The 21,773-nt window shown below is 36.9% G+C and overlaps 1 protein-coding gene across 1 annotated transcript in view; it reads right to left on the bottom strand.

Annotated features, from left to right (window-relative positions):
- The window catches only part of CADPS2 (calcium dependent secretion activator 2), a 509,442-nt gene that overhangs the window by 180,696 nt on the left and 306,973 nt on the right, over positions 1 to 21,773 (bottom strand). Inside the window, 1 exon segment of the mRNA XM_027573409.2 lies at positions 153 to 219. Within this exon segment, the coding sequence (XP_027429210.1) occupies positions 153 to 219 (67 nt within the window).

The following is a 21,773-nucleotide window of genomic DNA, read 5'->3' on the forward strand; positions in this document are numbered from 1 at the left end:
TACTTTTATTTTGAAATGAAATATTTAAGTTTTTTTTTTTTTTTTTAGTTTTCATCTCTAACACAGTGAATATCAATAGATCTAACCCAGTACGCAAAAGCTTGAGCACTCTGTCTTAGATTGATTCTGTAACAGGAAAATAATTTACTAACCTGAACAAGAACAAAGTAACGTTTTTTCCATCTTTTCCAAACCTTCTGTCCTAGGGCATACAGATATCTGGTAAGAAAAACAAGCAAAGAATATTTTAGATGAATAATGTTGTGGCTCTGTGTAATCATATTTCTTCCATAGGTATTCTTTTCTTGAGACTAGCCTGCTAAAGGCAAAGTTTAGTTCATTTGAAAGCTGAGACAACATGTAGCTTCTGTGTTACAAAATGACTGAGCTTATTCTAGGTTCTTGAAAGGGAATTGATTTATGTGGCTTATCAATTTGTCAGTTCTTACTACAAATTGAGCGAAGTTGGAGCTAGAAAGGATAATCAAAGAACCAGTGGGAATTTTATTCTTACACACACTTCTTAGGAGAGACAAAGGCTACAAACTGGGAATAGAGGACTCAGCTCTCAGATGACCAGGGCTGAGGAGTGTGGCCTAAGGAGGAGGCGGCTGTAGAGTCAAGAACCCAGAGCAAAGGGTCACTGTCCAGCTGGGTGACCCCAAGTTATGCTGGCACCCACCTTGGTTTCTGTTTTTTCAACTATAAATGGCAGCACTGGGCTTGCTGATTTCTAGGGTCTCTGCCAACCTCATAATTTGGTGGTTTAGCTGATTTATGGAAGCATCTTGCTGCAAATTTCCCTAACTATGAAATTCGGCAATAATGTATGTGGAGAGAACATGGCATAATTCAACATAGTCACCCCCAGGGCTTTTCTTTAACTCTGCATTGCTAACAGTAATATGAATGGAAATGAATAAAGTAGTCAATCATCTGAGAATAAAATTTTGTTCTTACTGAATATACAGATGTAGGCATATACATCAAGGAGGAAGAAGAAATTAAAAATTAATGAAGTGAAGCATATCATGGAGACCTGTTTTGAAATTATACCACAGAAACTTATACACACCGCCTACAAAAGTGGAAAACATTGTTAGAAGTTTGAAATATGACAAATACAGGCCTAATTTTTAAATTAAAGATTTTTCAATATTTTATCACTGTTCTTTTCTTCTGAAGTGAAGATTGATCTCTGTAAAGGTTACTCAAACTAAATTTATATAAAATTCTGAGTATTAAGCTATGGTTATTCATTTATTTGGGGGCTTAAAGTCTTGAGACTTTCACAATTTTTATTTTTTTAATTTTATTTGTTTTTAAATATTTATTTATTTATTTAGGGAGAGCATGAGAGCAGGGGAAGGGGCAGAGAGAGAGGGAAAGGAAGAGCCCACATGGGGCTCCATCTCAAAACCCAGAGATCATGACCTGAGCCTAAACCCAGAGTCAGAGGCTCAAGTGACTGAGCTACCCAGGCGCCCCAGAGACTTTCACAACTTTTAAAACTAAAATCTTAGCTTGAATTTTTCATTGCTGTCTCATTAAAATAATTCTCTTTTGCAAAAGCAAAGCAAACGTTCTTGCCCCCTTTTAAAAAAGAAATGCAAGATGTTGGCTAAGGTATGTTGAAATGAATGGGCACTTTTTAAAAGTTTTTTTTAATACCCCTTCCCCCATTTGTCCCACCCCAAGCTCTCCCTCCTCTGGCAACTACCAATCTGTTCTCTGTATCTATGAGCTTGATTTCTTGGGTTCTAAATTTTCAGAATCAAGGAAACAAACATGCAGTTACTAAAAGTCAAAATAAAAACTAGGCTTTTGCATTGGAAATCATCATCCACACTGCCCAAGTCAATTATGTACTTTGTTTCAGACACATCAGCTAGCTAGGTGAACTTCCATTTGGCTTGCACAATACCCTTGACACCACATTGCCTGTGCTCCTGGATATAATGTGAATTCATTTAGCGACTGACAGAGACATCCACTGCTACTGTTCTCACCTGTTCACTATCTCCTCCTGAGGTTCCTTTAAAACCCTTTGCCCCACCTCTGCTCCAGCCTCTAATTTCTCTTCTGTGGTTTTGGTGGTAGGTGTTTAGCTGCTCTCTTTTTGTATTTCCTATGTAATTTCCCTCTCCTGAAATGCACACACCCTAACTCCTATTACAGGGTTAACAGCAATGACCCCAGGAGCTAGATACCGGAGACACAACAGATGTGCTGTATAAAAGTGCACTCGCAACATCTGCACCAAACACCTGCCTAGGAGCCACAGGAGACATTTGGAATCACCTTTGCCCATGACGACTGCCTGCTTCTGAGCTCCTTCAAGGGTCTCACTCAGCATGCTGCTGGGCAACTGGGTCACATATAAGTGAAAGTGAATAGAGATACGCAAACCATCAACACCATCGGCAAGTGTAAGCCTTGCTGAGAGTGAAGGTCCTGCACGAGGAATACTACTACCTGCTGCAACATCATTCAAAACCATGGATCGACAAACTGGGAACAACAATGTAGGATTTCTCTGAAAACAGCAGAGCAGTGGGTGCACATGTATGTATACTGGAGGTTGGGAGAGGATATAAGAAATTGAATAAAAGACAATTTGAGACTGGAACCAAGGTAAGCATTAGCATGTTGGGCTGTGAGATATTTTGGGGTGTTACACTCAAAGAAGGAATTCAATCAATCATATATGGAAGTCACAAATGGACAAGTGTATCTAGGAAGCAGCTGGGCAGGAGAGTTTTATTCTCTGCCTAAGAAAAAAAAATTACATTCAACAAAAGATTGACTGCATAAAGGAAATGTTATAAATGCTATGTAGCAAAAGTGAATAGTTTCTGCCCTCCAGTTTTCCATTAACCAGACTAAAATTTTATGAAATAAAATGGACAGGAATACATGAGAAAAGATAGCTATACTGAATAAGAACACACTGAGCTTAATTTCAACAAATTTGAGGGTTTTTTCCCAAAGAATGATTTCTGGCAATAGGTTTCTAGAATCACTGTCTAGCTGCTTTTTCACTGGTATAAAATTAGATTCTGGGCATAAAAGATATTTAAAATTGAGGGAAGAATGAAGAACAAGATGTTCATCAGTACTGTTTAAAATCAAAAACTCAAAACCGTCTAAGGATCAAATGGTAAGGAATGAGTAAAAGTTGCCACTAAAAGTGATGTCAAAAAAGAATGATGTGGAAAAATTATTATAATGCTAGATTAAAAAAAAAAGCAGTCACATGAGCTCGTAGTATATGCATGGGAAGAAAATCCAGAAAGATACATCAAAATATTAAGCCTGCAGTTAATACTGGGCTGTTGAGATTAAAAACGAATTTCATAATGTTCTTTTTATTTTTTAATAATCTCTATGCCCAATGTGGGGCTCGAACTTGCAACCTCAAGATCAAGAGTTGCATGTTCTACTGAACCAGCCAGGTGTTCCTTCATATTGCTCTTTATGCCTTTACATTTTCACAATTTCTACACTAAGCATGTCTTCCATTTTTTTAAAGTAAGGCTTATTGGTATAGTTTACATAAAGTAAGAATCCTCCACTTTAGGTATATAATTTGGTGAGTGTTGACATAGCAATATAACCACCAACACAATGGACTTACAGAACATCTGCATCCCTCCGAAGTTTCCCTCAGGTCCTCTTATGATCAATCTCCTCCTCATATCCCCCAGCTCTGCAGCAACTGTTCTGACTTCTGACTTTACAGCTGTTTTTCAGAATGCCATAAAGATGGAAAAATATGATATGGAGCCTTTTTGTGTTTGGCTTCTTTCACTTAGTAAAAGTCTTTTGAGATTCACCCCCGTTGTTGCCTGTATCAGGAGTTCATTCCTTTCCATTACTGAATATTATATTTTATTGTATGAAGTCACTTCAATGTGTTTATCCATTTACCAGTTGGTGGACATCTGGATTGCTTTCACTTTTCTAGCAATCAAACAAAACTGCTATAAACATGCATGCACAGGTCTTTGGGTGGGCCTGTGTTTTCACTCCTCTCAGGTAAATATCTAGGAGCAGGATTACTGAATTATAAAGTGTGTGCTTAACTTTATATGAAACTGCCAAACTGGTTTTCTACAGTGGCTGTACAATTTTATATTACCACTGACAATGTTTGAGATCACGTCTTATCTTCATTATCAGAAAAAAAAAATACTATGAAGGACCTGGGGAATATAATCATTATAGAGCCATAAATCATATTTCCAGTATGACAAAGCCAAATACAGTGACAAATATCATCTGTGGTCTCCAGGTATCATGAGTACAGGGGAGAACTCCTATAAGCTTTAATGGTTAAATGGTTTACCAGGTTTCAAGGCTATTCCCAAGTTTGTGGTTTGGTGGTCTTAGCTTTACGAGAGTTGAATTGTGGAGAGAGTGAGGAAAAAGCCAAAATCATTTGAATGATCAAATGGTCATCACATAATCAATTTATTAGAAACATCTATAAAAATCAAAATACATTCTCTCCTTTTTTTTAAGATTTTATTTGAGAGAGAGAGAGAGAGAGAACGAGAGACAGAGAGAGAGCATGAGAGGGAAGAGGGTCAGAGGGAGAAGCAGGCTCTCCGCCGAGCGGGGAGCCCGATGCGGGACTCGATCCCGGGACCCCAGGATCATGACCTGAGCCGAAGGCAGTCGCTTAACCAACTGAGCCACCCAGGCGTCCCGCTCTTTTTTTTTTTTTTTTTTTTTAATGTTGAGTGTTAGGTTATAAATTCTCTTTTATGGATAAAAATCTAGTAAGATTTTTTTTATTTCAGAAAAAAGATACTAAAGTTACATTTAACACATTATGCTCTACTAGGCAGTAAGATTTAGTTCATTACACTTACATAGTGATATCTGAGTATTCTTAATTATTGAAAATTGAGTTGCTCTATATAGAGACTATATCCATAACGAATTTTTGAAGAATGTGTATACATAAGCCAGTTTGATTTCAAATAGTTATAAAATATAATTTGATTTTTAATGATTTAGAAAGAACCCCATATCATCTTGGGACCATTATTATGAACATCAGTTATGAACATCATGATTCCGTAAAGGAGAAGGTATGGTTGATAGAGCTAAATCTAGCAATCGTATTAATTAAACAGATCACTGAAAGTTATTTACCTGTCATCCATTTCTGTTTCATAGAGTTTTAAATATCTATTAATATCTTCCTTTCTGGATTCTGAACGAATTGGTTTTTTATTGCTTTATGAAATCTGATTGTACCAAATAAAGGTGTAAAGAAGATCTTGTAGGAAGTGTATTTGTCATTCTGGACAGAGACTACCCTGGTTAGTGTTCTACAGGTCAGTGGGTCTGCGCAGCAGTTGTATTCTCCCTGAATATTTTGTAACCTGCTGAGTCATTATTAGCTTCCTCTCAGTCAACTGTATGATTAACTCAAATAAAAAAGACAGTTTTTTTTTTTTTTAAGGTATGTAAATCAGACCTGCCAAATACCAAACCGGGAACATACAGTTCATTGGGCTTTATGTGACAATTTATAATGTTATCCAGTAAAATAAATATTTATCATAGAGCATAATAGCAACATTCTCTAATGCATACTGCTGGTTTTTTTCACCTTATTTTGAAGAGGTTTTAAAGAGGAAAGCCAGTTTTTTGTTTTTTGTTGCTTTTTTCATGAGGCTTTCAACATTACTCATTTTCCTCAACCTATAGAATTTGGTTTTTAAAAAAGCCTTTTTATTCATCCTTGTTAAATTATTTCAGCTAAGTAACAAATGGATGGAAAATGAAGGAACACATATCAGCAATTTTCATAGTCCTACTACATTCTCCAGGCCTCAGAGTATGGCCCTAGGGAAAAAAAAAAAACCCTAATCAAAATTAAATTTGACCCAAGAATTATTTGAATGGGAATAAGAGAGATAATCTATTGTATACAACATACTTGAAAAGCACATATTGCCAATCCTAATTTGTACTAAATATATAACATTTTTTCCACTGAAATATTTTCAATGCAGCACAATACTCATGTAACTAGAGTATTTTGAATTACTTAAAAGTAACTGCTCAGATACTATTTAATAGTGTTTGCTTTCATCAATACATCCAACTTAAGGTATTAAGAAGTTGTTCCCTTTGAACAAAAAATTGCCTGCTTAACTTTAAAATCTTCTCTTCTTACATGGGATTAGGTAACAAAGAAATTAGCAGCACTGACACAAAGCTTGGATTTAACACATAAGACTTAAAGCCTTGAAGCATTTGGTTTTATAAATCAGTATAAACACAGCAATAATCTTAAAGAATTAATCCCTCTTCTAGGGCTGCTTCTAATGGGGAGTACTATTTGCTCCAAAGAGACATAGCAATTGTTGCTAGAAAACAAAGCACAAAACCAACTAAAAGTGTATCAATGTTTCATTTGCCTATGACTATTTTTTTTTTTTTTGGTGTTGCTATTTTTGGGTCATGCTCTATCCTCAAATATAGAAGATATGCCACCCTGAATTTTAAGATTTTTGATTGCATATTAAAATAGGATGTGGATGCTGTTAGGGAAAATGTCAAGTGAAGAGAAGAAAGAAGAGAAAATTAAAGAACTTTGGTAAGGCCAAACCTCAAGTTACTATCAACAAGGCAAACAAAGCATTATTTTTCATCTTCTCCATCACGAGCTATATATAGTCAGGAGAGAATCTCAACACTAAAAATGGTACAGTCTTTATGATATCACTATGATCCTTTAAAGAGTTATGTGTTAATAACCCACGTTGCTTCTAAAAGTTTTCATTTGTGGACAAACAAGAGCAGAGCCTTTATGAAATCCATCAGGATGTTCTGTGACAGCAGGAATAGGGCACTTTTCTTTAGATATGTGTTGCTCATTAACAGTATGTATTATTACCAATAAAATGGTCTCAACAACAGATTGAGAAAAGTGGAGTTCGGTAAAAACAAGCTTCAAGCAAACAAAAATCAGTAATATTACAATGCTTATTTTTCTTGATTTTTCAGAGAGATATTTAAATTTCATCACATGTTCACGTTGCAATGCTGGTGAAATAAAATTATTTTAAATGCTTGTTTTTACACAGTGCCCCCTTGAATGTTTTTTTAAAAGTAGATTCACATATATCATTCTGTGATTTGTCTTCCTGTAAGCCAAAACCCCCCTGAAATTAGTTTTAATAATAAGTTAAACCATTTTTCTGTAAATGGTATATATTCTCTGCTAATGTGTATAAGCACAAAAGTCGATGAAATTTCAAGAACTCGTTTTCTGGTTAATTTTTAAAATTGAGATTTAATTCAACTTTGTAACACAATATATCCTACACTCCAATATATCCTACACTATTCTAGTAAATAAACAGCTAATATTCTCTATGCCATATTTGAAATGGAAAATGGGAACATGGAGAAACTAATCACAACTATCCAAATACTTTAAAAGCACTTTATAAAACCTAACTTAAAGATTGTTCTAAGAATACTTCAACATACAAAAATTCTCCAAACATATTACTAAATATTGTAGTTAAGTTTCAATTAGAGTGGTGGCATACAGTTCTAATAGAAAGGAAAATATGACAATTTATTAGCACTGGGTCCATGCTGTGGGAGTTCATGGTTTCACTTTATGAAGAAAAATCATTACCAATGAATATATGAAAAACATAATCGTATATAGAATATGGGAATTATTCACTGCTTGGAAAAAAGGACTATGACTTTTGTTGGATCGCTTGAGTCTAGCTTTCAATTCAAAGAAATGGAACAATCAATCTACATTTGAATGATAAAGTCTTCCTTATACAAGGCTTCATTTTTCAAGGAAAAATACAGAAAGGAAAAAAAAATCAATATATAGAGTCGTTTAGTCGTGGAAAGGGCTTTCTTAAAGAGAAACCTCAGTCAAGGTTGAAAGAGCAATTAATGCAGGCTCAAAAATCTGGGCCATTCTGATAGAGTTCGGTTAACATGTGGCAGAAGTAATCATCCACTTGTGAAAATGATTTTCGGTTCATTCTCAAACACCTTTCAGACACTCATGATCCCATTTAACTGACAACAATACAGGCTATCTGTGGGCACCATTGCATCTGATGTGAAAACCAATAGGGACCAAATGCCCTCAGGCACTTTCAGTCATCCTGCACGTTCTCTGCTGCCTGCATAAAAGGAATCTTCCTTTTACCGCATTCTTTCTTTTATTTAACCCCGCAAGATAAGCCTTTTGGGGGGGGAGGGGGTTCATTTTTCAGCTAAGGACGACAGAAAGAAACTGATTCAAGACAACAGTGTGACCTGGGCATTAAGAAACCTAGAAATAAATACTTTCCAATGGCTTTTATACTTCCTGAATTCTTGCGGGAAAGAGGATGTGAGGCGGGGAGGCAAGGAAAGGATCACCACCGAACAAAATTACTTAACATTTTGAGAGAAATTATGAATGAAGAAAAATCCGGGACTCTTACAAGTTGAACAAGAATTTGAAATGGGTGTGCTGTACAAACAGACTCACAAAAGCAAACTTGAGTAAGAGGTAGAGTTCTTCACTCATTTTCTGGATCACAGTTTACAGAATTTCAGTGACATAAAAAGGGTCTCCCCTCCTTTTCCTCAGAAGTCCCATCTTGTGGTAGTTTACGCTCAGTTAAGTCTGAGTGAAATCTCAGCCCGCGTTAGCGTTACCAGAATAAGTAGAACAGTCTGAGATGTCAAAGCTGTCTTCTAAAAACTGGCTTGCCATCGCTGATAGACTCTTGGATGTGAACAGAGGCACACTGACAGGATGGGAAGACTCTAGTACCCCAGCCTCAGCTAAAACACTAACAACTATGAGCGGCCGTTCCTAAAGGAGATCTAAAATAAAGGGCAATGCGCTGTCCCCTAGAAACAAAACTACACTGGGGAAATTATAGAAGTAGTCTATGAATAGTACTTTTAAACAAAGACACACAAGCCAAACAATCTAAGTCACACCGTACAGAGAAAATCTATTAGAAAGGCAGTTTTTCCTGTATCTATCTTTGAGAACTAATCAGCAGCATTCTTTTATATCTCAACAGAAAACATGCCCTAAAACAGTTCTTTAATGGTTCATGGTCTCACCAACACTGATATTTATAAACTTACACAAATATGTTAGAGTCTCATTCTCAAAAACTCTAACACAGAGAGCAGGTTTTGTAGGCCTGGCTTCATGTTTTTCCTGCTTAAATGCCCTTGAAAATAAGTAATGCTTTTCTGCATGTGCAAAAGCTTTACTGCTCTGTTAAAAGTTAAAGAAAATTAGCTTTCCAAGTGGATTATAAACTGTCTCGGAAGGGGATGAGTGAAAATATGTCCAAACAATGTACTGAGCAACCCACTCCAACCAGGCTAACTTGCATCTATGCCTCCTTCCCCTGTGAGGAGGGTACAGGCTGTGAAGATGTGACTCTCTGGGTGTCATGCTAGGGACATAGTCCAAAAAGACACTCCGCACTTGGTGAAGAAGCTCTGGGGCACCTACCGATTAAAATGAAATAATTCACCTAGACAATCCTAGATATTTTTGTGAGATAATCCATTAAACTCTCCTCTTTTTAAAAATGCAAATGGTTTGGTAATAATAAAAGTTTTAGCAAGGGGTTTTTATGTATCAAATTGTATCTTCTTAAAAAGATTTCATTTATTTATTTGAGAGACAGAGACAGAGAACATGAGCTGGGGGAAGGGCAGAGAGAGGGAGAAGCACGCGCCGGGCTGAGAAAGGAGCCCGATGAGGGACTCTATCCCAGGACCCTGAGATCACAACCTGAGCCAAAGGCAGACATCTTAACCGATTGAGCCACCCAGGTGCCCTGTGTCAAACTGTATCTTATTGACTACTGAAAATGCCTTCCCTTTGGGGGCACAATATTCCCAAAGCAAAGAAAAATAATCACTTTTAAACATTATATACAATACAGGTAATCCTGAGTTAGCAGAAAATTTTAGGTCTCTGTTTTCTGTAAATGGAAAGATACCTGCTCTACCTCCTTCATATTTAGGATATATTCAATATGAAATGTGTACACAAAATGCCCATTTATAAACTATATACACTCTAAAAAGAAAATCATCAAGAAGGTAATTTGAGATTCAGTGTTTTCCACTGTGTGTCTTGGGACATCTGGATACCAAGTATTATGAAGAAAAAGAACAAATTTGGTGGGCAAATACATGTGAGAAATACTGAGCTAAACAAAGCTAAACATTCTGTATGAGGAGATGAGTAAGAGCTTATAGTAGACGTGGAAGACGCACTAAGAAATGGGGAAAGGAGGGGAGAATAGGTGGATGTAGCATCTCCAAAATTACAGAAACTTCTTCATAGAATATCTTGTAGGAGTAATGTTCTCCAGCATGCACTTTGGGAAATTGGTCAGACTAAAATACTGATAATGAGTCTTTAGGCAATAAAACTACACAACTGAGTTTTTACACTCTGTTCAGAGTTTATGAATATCCTAATCATAACTAAAATGTCTTCTTCGCCTCTAACATCATTCTACTAGGAATCTATAAATATTTGTTTGGGGCAAAAAAAGTTTTCTGTAATATTTGGATCATAATCTCCATGGATTACATTTGATTTCTGAATGATCTCTTGTTCTCTAATGTTACTCTCTGGTCTTGGTTAACGAGGACATTTCTGGAGGACTCTGAAATTTAGAAAACAAACTATACCCGTCTTTCAACTCACTTAACCTCATGTGAATCATTTACAAAGGCACTCGAATTCCTCCTGACACCCAGTATGTTTCACAGATTTGCTTCCCTAACAGCCTTGTCCTACTTACACTGTGTCACTTGAACTTCAATTTTATGCCTCGTGACCCATCTTATCTGTAGTCATGGAGGACCGTGTGGAGCTCTGGTTCAAGACTTGAGGGACTATCACTCCAGCCCTGATGCTGTATACCTTGGCCTCAGTGTCTCATCCCCTGCCCTGAATGTGTGGATAAGCTACCTGATACACAGGCCAAGGACCCAGCTTTGCTCTTGTTCTTGCTCATCTTTCTCTGATACCCTGCTCTTGAATTCTGGACATGAGTTGGTCCTAGATCTCAGTACTATCTCACATCTGTAGATACTGCCTGTGCTGAGATGCGTGGACACTTTCTTTGACGCCATGTACTCCTTTGCACAGATGCTCTGTTCTCCCTGCTCCTCTAATAGTTTGTGTGTTCTCTGTCTTATCCCATCAGTCCGATGCCTCTTGCAATTTCATTCACTTCCCACAACTTAAATTAATTTAGATCTTGAGTCTCACATTTCCAACTTCTTCCCATCGCTCAGATCAACTATCACCTTTCTCAGAGAAGCCCTCCCTGATATCCCTAATGAGGTCATATTCCTTTATTACATGTATTAGGCAAGATGTGGACACTTCTTCCATAGCCCTGCCATGGCCTATGGCAAGTCCTATTGAACTAGTCTGTTTCTAATACAAGACCATTAAGTCCTTGTAAGGGCAAGGGCCACATCCCTCATGACTCACCACTCCACCCCAGCACCATGCCTTTATATAGCAGATAATCCATAAACATTTTTGGAATGACTAAATGGCTGCTTCTAGGTCTGTCATTAGGAACAACTATAATAAAAACAGAAGGAAAGTAAATCTGCAGCAAAAATTTATATAATATGTATCAAGGTAAAAGAAAAAGCCCTGGATAGACTTTGGATATTCCACAAAGTTGGTATTTTTATACTTACTTAATCATGAGTATTCAAAGAGTTTTAGCAGAATGTTATTCTAATATTTAACTTAATATGGAAGATCAAAACCCAAGGGGAGCAGGAAGCAGCTGCTATGAAAGCAGTCGCAGAATTTCAGGAGTCCAGTCCACCCACCACCCCATTATCCAAAAAAGGAACTCCTGAACTTTCTTTTTTTTAAGCCCCAACATGGGGCTTGAACTCACAACCTTGAGATCAAGAGTCACAGGCTCTACCATCTGAGCCAGCCAGGTGCCCCTGAGACTCCTGAACGTTAGGTGACACAGTGTGAACCAATGCTGGAAACGGCCCCAAGGCCACAGCATCATAGGGGACTTTTAGTCAAAATGGAACAGAATACATTCTATGTCTATCGATCTCAAAATTCCCCCAGATTTCTAACTCTACCGATATTCTTTTTTTTAAAATTTGCTGATACATGGACATTGTCGGAGTCTCTGAGAAGGCCCAATACTTTAAAAGTATTTTCCTCTTGTCTTGATTCTGAACAAGTTAGCTTCAGAGAACAGAGGTAACAAGAGGCAAAAACATCACCTAATTCAGTATTATCATCACACATATTTTCTGATCTTCAGTCATAGACCTCGCTGAACAGGACAGGCCTGTCCGTGTGAAGATCCTGCCACTGACAGACTTATTCAGGGAGCAGCAGAGAACGGGTACTCCCTATGGTCAACTCGCCTTCAAGGCACAGAGTGGAAAGGGCTGATCTATGCAGGCGCAGTTCCTGCCTTCCGGCTAGCCAATCAGGGAAGTCCGATGCAAGGGTGGGAAGAGGCCATGAGTATGAGCTCACGGATGTGCCTCCACGTGGAAGAAGTATCAGGGGTGTGCAATAACTGCTTTTTCAAAACAGGGATGAAAAAGTGAAAATATTCAGAGAGAGACAGGGAAGGAGAGGGGAAGAAGAGAAAGACAGAAACAAATGATATCTTTCAAGTTCCTTTACCTGTATGTGCCTGGTATGACTTTCCCTTTTTTTCCCATATAAAATACGGACAGCAGTATCTGCCCTGAGTATCACAAACAGTGTCATTACAAAAACAGTGACATGATGCATATAAACGGGCCTTTGGGACTATAAAGCACAATGTCAATCAAGATATCATCGTAAGAGCAGTAGTAGTAGAACATACTGAAAAATATTGCAATCTTTTTTGAAGGACTTTCTGGAAAGCATGGGGGAGTGACAATAAATTTTACAACTTTGTCCATTAAAAAAAAACTTTCAAAGAGTGGGGCAAAAATTTGTCTATTTTTCTAAAATCAAGTATAACTAGGATATTGCACAAGTTACCACAAAACTAGATCTTCTCATTCATCTGATAAAATATTATTTCTGTGGAGTACATATATGTTTCCCAGTTACTGACTTCCTTAGGTTCTCAAGAAGTTGCTATTTATCAACAAATTCTAGAATACTGCGGAAAAATGTACTTTGACATACAGTTTCTTTCTCACCTATATCTATTTATTTGAGGGAGAATAACAAAATAAAGGGGGCCATGTACAGTGAGGCTGGGATTCACTGGGCCAGGCCTGTAAAATGTTTCCCATTCTCCTTTAATTTGAAAGCTTAAGAATTCCATTTATTTATTTGCCTCTTAGACTATGTTCACAGTACTTCTGCCTATGAATGTAGGATACAAAGAAAAATGAAATCAAGATAGTTAATAGAAAAAAAACCTTTGACATTTACAAAACATATTCAGAATTTCAAGTTTCAGGCATTTCTGGTTAAAACTGACCTTAGTGGTATCTCTGATCATTCACCTACTACTAAGCATTAAAGTTTTCCTACATTAATTTGATAAAATGTCTTGACAAGTTTGATATGTCCAAAAGGAACTACCATGTCACCTTCTTCTAACCTTTCTTCTTACATTTTTTAAAAAAGAAAATGTCCTGAACGTTACTTAATACTCCTTAAATAGTGCCACCTTTATTACCAAGTTCTCAAAGGACAAAAATATTGTTCTGTTTTCAGGGAGTGCTTGCGCCATCTACTGGAAAAATATAGAACTACTTTGTCAAACAAAAACTGTAACACTTCCAAAGATACTTTCCTTTAAAATGCAACTTTGGAACAAAATCTGGTCCTTTTCTTTCTTGCATTTTAAGGCATGTGTCAGTATAGGAAATCAAGGTTTCCCCCAAGGTTAATGTACATTATTTCAAATGTATTCAAATACACATTAGTTCAAATATCTCAATATTCCCTTCCTGATGGAATCGTTCGAGAGTTTCACATTCATAGGCCAAAGTGTATGTAAAATAGAAAAATACATATGGAGTAAAGGAGATAAATAACCATTTCACTATTTATTAAAAAATATAGCAGCATCTAATTTTAAAACAAATATAAGCAGAGGCCCGGTGCCATTTAGCCGTACAGCTAGGGATAAAGATTAAAATTCTGTTCCATAAATTTGTAAGGTATCAAGATTACTTCACAGAAAAGAATAAAGCCATTCCAAAGGTATTCCTGAAATTTTTTTTTTTTTGAGAGATACAGAGAGAAAGCATGAGCGGGGGGAGGGGCAGAGGGCGAGAGACTCTCAAGCAGGTTCCACACTCACGCAGAGACCAATACCCTGAGACTGATGGACTAAAGCCACCCAGGTGCCCCACTCTCTGAATTTTTCTTGATACTTAAAACCCCAATAATAAAACACAGTGCAAAAAAAAAATTAGTACATAGAAGACATTGACTTCTACCTCCCCCGCCCCAATTCTTTTTATGTTGGCACCACCTAAATAGCAGAAGAACTGCAAAGAAATTTGAGATGTCCATTTTCAGTTAAGGAGGCCTATTTTTTCCTAGGGAAATAAAATGGGAAGCTTGTTTGAAGGTCCCTATCATAATTATATCCTGAGGTCTGGGGTATGATTCAGTGGCTGGCACATATAGATCTGCTTTTCAATAGGATGCATGGATTATTAGAAAGTCATAAATTACAGTGTAATTGACAAGGATCCAAATAATTTTCAGTTTATCAAGGACTTTTCCTGCCTGCCTCTGCTCCATGAGTAGAAGGAAACAGACAAAAAAATAAAACTTACTTCAGAGATTATAAGACCTATTATCTTGGAAATAGTGCCCTTTAGTGATACTTAATATTTATTTTGTATAGTTTAGGACACAAGACATGCTCCCTAGAAACATTAACATAAGGTAGAAAATATTATGAAAAGTGAAGATAAGCTATCACAGGCATTCTTACAAGTCCGAGATTTCCAAACAGATGATCATAGGTGAATAAATGATCCTCAATCATCAAACAAAACTAAAATGTATTTTGGAACTCTAAAAAGCAGTACAAAATTCTAGTAAATATTAAGGGAATTTCCAACAATAAAGTCTGAAATAAGGTTTCTGGTGAGACTTACTCTGCTAGCATTCAAGTTAATTTCCCTTTCTATTCCATCTACAAGTAACAAAAAGTCAAAACAAAAAAAAATTTTAAGCAATATGACAGACTATATAATATTACATTAGAATATATTCTGTCATAACATACCATCTAAACTGGTATTCTTCAAATAACTATTCTCAATTCATTTTATTGTTTCTTTGAACCAGGTTACATTTTATCTTTTGAGATTTACTGAATTGCTGGCATTTTGTGATTTACATACATTACCTTAGTTAATACAACAGTCTTATAAGGTAGTTATAGTTATTGCTGTAAATTACAACAGTTTATAAAAAACTTTTGCTACTTTTAATATTACAAAAACTACGTTAGACTACCTTTAAGTATTACCTTGCAATATATTCATTCAACATTTACCCTTTCTGACTTTGCCACAAGATTCATTTTATAATTATAGTTAACTGTGAAGGAAGGGTTCCCAGCTGCTATATCCATAAAACAATTACGGTCATGAAAGATTTCACCTCTTACATATGGAGAATGTGGTCTTCATCTCAGATCAGTAAGATCAAGGCCACGCACTGTGTACTGCGCGAGAGGCATGCTGTCCTGGTTTCTGGCTTGGCTGTAAGAAAGTGCTTCCTTACACAGGAGGCCATTCCCCGGTTGCAGGTGTTAAGATACGAGTCTACATCTGGAGCAAAGACAAGAGCTAAACAGGAGGGGACCCTCAAAGGGTGCTAAGTCAGGTCAGCCTTCTGAGGAGAGTGCAGTTATTGGAGGACAGCACGTGAACTGTCAGAAGCCACGAGAATGAAGGCAACCCGTACAGGTGCTTCTCATATTCTTTGTGACTATATCATTTGTTCTCCCTCGGCATAAAGACTTTTGGAAGTTCTACACTACTTTAACCGAACAAAGAGAAACAAGGAAGGAAAGTCTACAATGGCAGAGAAAGAAAACGAGGTGGAGACAGGGCATATCAGAGGCCTAGCGTACTTTGAAGGATGTGAGAGAATCTCTCCGGGGAGGGAAAACTCACAGTCCCAATCCTGCCACCTGGTCACCCCGATCTCCAGATCTTCCCTCCTGAGTAAAACATTAAAGTATTGGAGTTCTTAAGTGCAGTGGTATTTCCTTTAGTAGTTTCCACAAACTCTCAGGAACAGAGGAACAAAACTACTTATTAAAAAGAGAATTAGTATAGTCGCTATACTAAATGTTACACTCAGAGGGAATAAGAATCCTAAAACTGGTCTCAGCAGAGTCTGTTTTTACTAACTGTAAATAGATTTTTTTTCACTTTTCTTATTTTTTGTTTGTTTTTTTTTTTTTTTTAAAGCTCTAGGCCCAGCGTGGGGCTCAATCTTCTGACCTTGCGATTAGAGTTACCAGCTCCACAGACTGAGCCAGCCAGGTGCCTCTAATGATTGGTTTCTTACAGGAGAATCTAATGACCCAATCAATAACAGATCTTTAAAGGTAAAGATACTTATAAAATGTAAAGAAATACTGTCAGCAGCATGATGTTGAAATATAGGCCATGCCTGGATGTCATCACAAGGAGTTAGATTTGAGACATTCCATTAATCGACTGATTAATCTATATTAAAACAAGTGACATTTCAAATTTTCATTTGATTAAATTTGGGGGGGGTGAAAGTGACCAATCAACTAACCATTCTGACTCCTATGGACCCAGCTATATAATCATAGGCCAAAAACAGCTTCTTTTTTCAGATTCATTTACTTATAGTGTAAAGTAACATTTCCTAGAAATATATTTTCACAATATTTCATGCATATGTGATAAGCTAATTTTTAACCCAATAATTTCTGAACAGTTAGAAATTCAAAAACACGTCAAAACCCACTTAATCCTTATTCAGTGGTTCTCACATCTTAGCAAGAACTGAAATCTTACACAGAGAGTTTGTGAAAATACAGACTGCTGGGCTCTGAGTAGACCAGGCCTGAGAATCTGGTGCTGGTGCACCTGGGTCCAGAGACCAAACATTAACCACTTATTAATCTATACCTGTTCTGAAACTTCAACAAAACAAAAACCACAGCCACGCCTATATGTTTTAAAACGTATTTTTACCTAAAAGTATATAATCAGTTAAGATTTCCTTAGAATACTATAAACAATTTTTCTAAGTGACAGAAATCAAAATAACTTTTCTCTTCTTCTAAAATTTGATCACAGTGCCCCCCAGTGGATGAAAAAAATTACTAACAAGAAAGGAAAATGGACCGGTTCTCAAGGGGATGGAGTTTATGTAAATTTATTTTTTATTTGCCAGAATGTCCACCGTGGTGCTTTGTCCAGCAAAGCTTCAGTACGGGTCAGCTGCATAAACACCTGTGCATATTTTAGTAAGACTTAACCACTCTTGCCCTTCACTGTTTTCCTTATACAACATTAATGTTGGGCCAAGTAATCCCCAAATTTCTTTTAGCTCTTTAATTTTATGTTGGTCTGACGTAACCGCAAATCCTAGTTAGAATATAAAGAAATGACTAACAGGAAAACTAACTTTATTCTATGCTCTCCATTCTCACCATCACACATTTCCTCAAAATTGTGATAATAATTTAGGGTTTAGGGGAAAAATGATTTGTACTTAAGTGATTGAATATAATACAGTAGTTAAGAGTTAGTGGTGAAATGGGCGGTGGCCACACATCTGCCCCCCGCCCCCCCCCCCCCCCCCCAAGCGCAGGAGACCGGTAGCTGTCTGCATCGTATCCTAGAGGAAGTCTTCAGAAGAAAATAAACTTTCCTTCCTCGGTGTAGTAATACCTCGATAGATATTTGTGGATTATATTCTGTAATTCATTTAAAAGCGCCTCGGCTTCTACTTATTTTTTTGCAAAAGGAAACCGCTGATAGGCCAAAATTAAAACACAAAACACTGGCAAAGAGGACTGGAGCTTAAACACCTCATACTGACTAAATCCTTTTCTTAATAACTTTCTTACATGCATATATGTATCTCTCTGCCTATCTCCCTCTCACCTACCACCCACCCACCCACCCACACACATCCCCATCTCCTCACTTTTTTTTTTTAAAGATTTTATTTATTTATTTGAGAGAGAGAGAGAGAGAGAGTGCACAAGCAGGGCGAGCAGAAGAGGGAGAGAGAGGGAGAAGCAGACTCCCTGCTCAGAGGGGAGCCAGACCCAGGGCTCGAGCCCAGGACCCCAGGACCATGACCTGAGCTGAAGGCAGACGTCACCGTCTGAGCCACCCAGGCACCACTCTTCACTTTTTATTGTTCTCTTAATTTCAGAAAAGAACCTTCTATTTTAAATGTATACATACCCAGGGTCGACAAATTTTTGTCACCAAACAAACTCATTTGACATAATAGCAGAACAGAAGTTCAAAGGGCAGACATACGGGTTTCGGTGGCACCACACAGTGACACTGGCAAATGCTGTAAGGGGACTAATGAATACATTTACTTCTCTGCAGTTCCCGTAACTTCCTTAAGCACACATGAAATATGTATCTCATACAAAATACCCAGAAAAGTCTCATGTTATTTCATGCCAATTAACAAATTGCCAACACGTCATGCTAATAAAAAAAAGCAATTGACCTAAGTAGAAGGGCTAATTAAATGGAGTAAGATAATTAAACGATTCTCAATATGTAATCAAAAATTATGGCTGGAAGTGTTTCACAATGTTGTCTTTTTGTTTTCAAGTATCTGCCTATCGGCAAAATTCTAATCAGTGTATCCATATGCATAAAAGACAGATCCAGTGCAGATGTTAATTTGTTGCATGATAGAAATCAGGTGTTCAATTACAAATAATGGGGTGTATGAGAGAACGTCCAAGATTTCCATTTAGCTGAACACATGCATCTCAACCGGCAAATGATTGCAAAGCATTCTTATTGGAATTAGCTACTAACGTGCACCCGAGGCATACCACATTCAACTCCTTTATTATCCTCATTATATAATATTCACATCTCCAGCCCCGTGTATTACCTAATTTGCCACTGATTTAGGAGTCTGAATATCTGGTGCTCTAAATTCTATTTACTGAACTCTTTTAAAGGAATGATTTTGATTTTTATCTAAACTCCGGAGCATTTAACGTGAGGACTTTTGTTACCTAATTTTACATTTAAACAATCTAAACCATTTGCTTTTGTACTAAGGTAAATTCCTTGAACTAGGAATACTCTAAGCTTTTAACATGTAAAGCCTATTTCCACAAAGCCCTCCCCACAGAGTATCTGTTATTTTAGCAAAATAACTACACAGAGGGGATCAAGTATATTCACTTGGCTAAAAGAGGTTATGCAGATTTGTTTTTAGATTTATGACCAAGACACAGACTTAAAACATACTTATGAATTAAGATATTCATCACTCCTAGTCTGTGGATGGACACAATTCTGACAGGATGAATAAATATTAGACTGATGTTGGATTATGTCCTAAATCGAGACCCTAATATTTAGGATTTTCCAATTACTTATTCAGTAACCAATAGGGCCAAGCCTCTAAAACCTTAATATCAGATAACCACAATGGAGACAATGGAAAGGATCATTTGATTAGATGGCAGAGTAATAGCAGTGTCCATCAATGAGGACTTATTTTAAGAGAACATATGAAGGTTTCAAAATATTTTAAAATTCCTTTCATTCTCTTACCTCAATGAAATCAATGAAAAAATATGTAACTCCTTAAGGTCCCTTACTCATTAAAAAATAAATGCTATTTCTGAGTCTGTGGCAACCAGCAAAGCCTTAAAATTTTTTCAAAGGTAAGAACAGAGAGAGACAATTTCCATAAACCAAGAGATGCAAAATGGTGACCTTATGAGACAAATCTGGCCTGCAGATGTGCTTTGAAAGCACAGCATTAAAAATATACAGTTTGAATTGCTTTTCATGTTCTCTTTTTCCCATTATCTGGACTATTCCACTCTTCATGACCTTATTCTTAATGACTTCATGCATTTATTTGATTTGCCTGGCCTTTGGCAGCATTTGACTTTTGTGAACTCCTACTGCAATCACTTGAGAAAAGTATTGTGTGTTATTAGGTGGTGTTGTCTAGTGGTTTAGGGAACAAGCTCTGGAATCAGACAAATAGGTTTAAACCACGGTTACTTACTAGTTATAGGACTTTAATCAAATTCCTTACCTTCCTTTGCCTCAGTAATCTCTCTGTAAATTGATATAATAGTGACATCAAGATCATATAAATGATATATAAATGCATCATATAAACTATATATATAATTTCACATTAAGCTGTAAGAACTAAATAAGAATATAAAGGGCCTAACTCCTTTAAATCTATTTAAAGCAATTACTTTATTTTGATGTCACAGGTATAAGAAATCATATGCTTCATCTTGCTAATTAGTAGTATAACAGATGTGTACTCTAAAAGGGTAATATTCTACCAGATAATGGATACATGTCCTATTTAAACTACTCCTTGCTGCTGTGAAGGACTCTTTCCAGTATGCTCACATGACTTGTACAGAAAGGGCACAAGTTATTATTTATATTGACCATATATTCCTTTGAGAACTAATGAAGAATATCACTGCATCTCTGATGAAGACACATGTATTTGAAACTTTGACAAGAATTCCATGGCAAATAGACCTTGTTTTCATGGATAATGGTACTCTGCAGGTTGATGGGATGCAATATTGATTCTAACATCACCAAAAGTGACTCAAATTTTTTTTTTGGAGGCTTTTAGAACTTTTCAAAGAATTTAACTGTAAGTCTTACTTTTCCAACCATACTAGAGGACGAGGGGCTAAGACCTTAGAAGAAACCCTAGACTACCTCTCACTATTGGGAAAAAGGAGAAAATCTGGAACAGGGCAAGGCATCCTCATAGAAATCATGTTTGTATAACTGGGTTTCTCAAAACCCAAATTTTATCATAATATCCATAGAATAAGGCAGAAGACACAAGACAATATTAGACATTTAAATATTTTCCCAAACTAATGAAAACACTGTCTATAGAATAAGTTATGAAACAATGTCTCATCAAGAAAAGAATGTCAATAAGGAAACAAATCATAAAAAAAATTCTGGCATTTAAAAGTAAAAGAATGGAGGGTGCCTGTGTGGCTCAGTTGGTTAAGCAACTGCCTTGTCCCAGGATCGAGTCCCACATCAGGCTCCCTGCTCAGCAGGGAGTCTGCTTCTCCCTCTGACCCTAGCCCCTTTTGGGCTCTCTCTCTCTCTCTAATAAATAAAATCTTAAAAAAAGGTAAAAGAATGGATATTAGAAATTCACTAAAAGGACTCAATAGTACATTGGAGCTGGCAGAGAATCCATATATATGAAAACAGGCAATTGAGGTTATCCAGTCTGAGGAACAGAAATAAAGGAGGAGGGGAAGAAAAAAGGCGCAATGATTGGCTCAGAGATTGGTGGAATTCCATGTAGCACCCCCAACATACACATAATGGAAGTCTCAGAAGAAAAGCCAAAAACTTCTCAAATGTGATGAGAAATGGTTTTTGTTTGTTTTTAAAGATTTTATTTATTTGAGAGAGAGCATGAGCTGGGGGGGGGGGGTAGGAGCAGAGGGAGTGGG

The sequence above is a fragment of the Zalophus californianus genome, chromosome 12 (assembly GCF_009762305.2).
Source record: "Zalophus californianus isolate mZalCal1 chromosome 12, mZalCal1.pri.v2, whole genome shotgun sequence".
In the NCBI taxonomy this organism is placed as follows: domain Eukaryota; kingdom Metazoa; phylum Chordata; class Mammalia; order Carnivora; family Otariidae; genus Zalophus; species Zalophus californianus.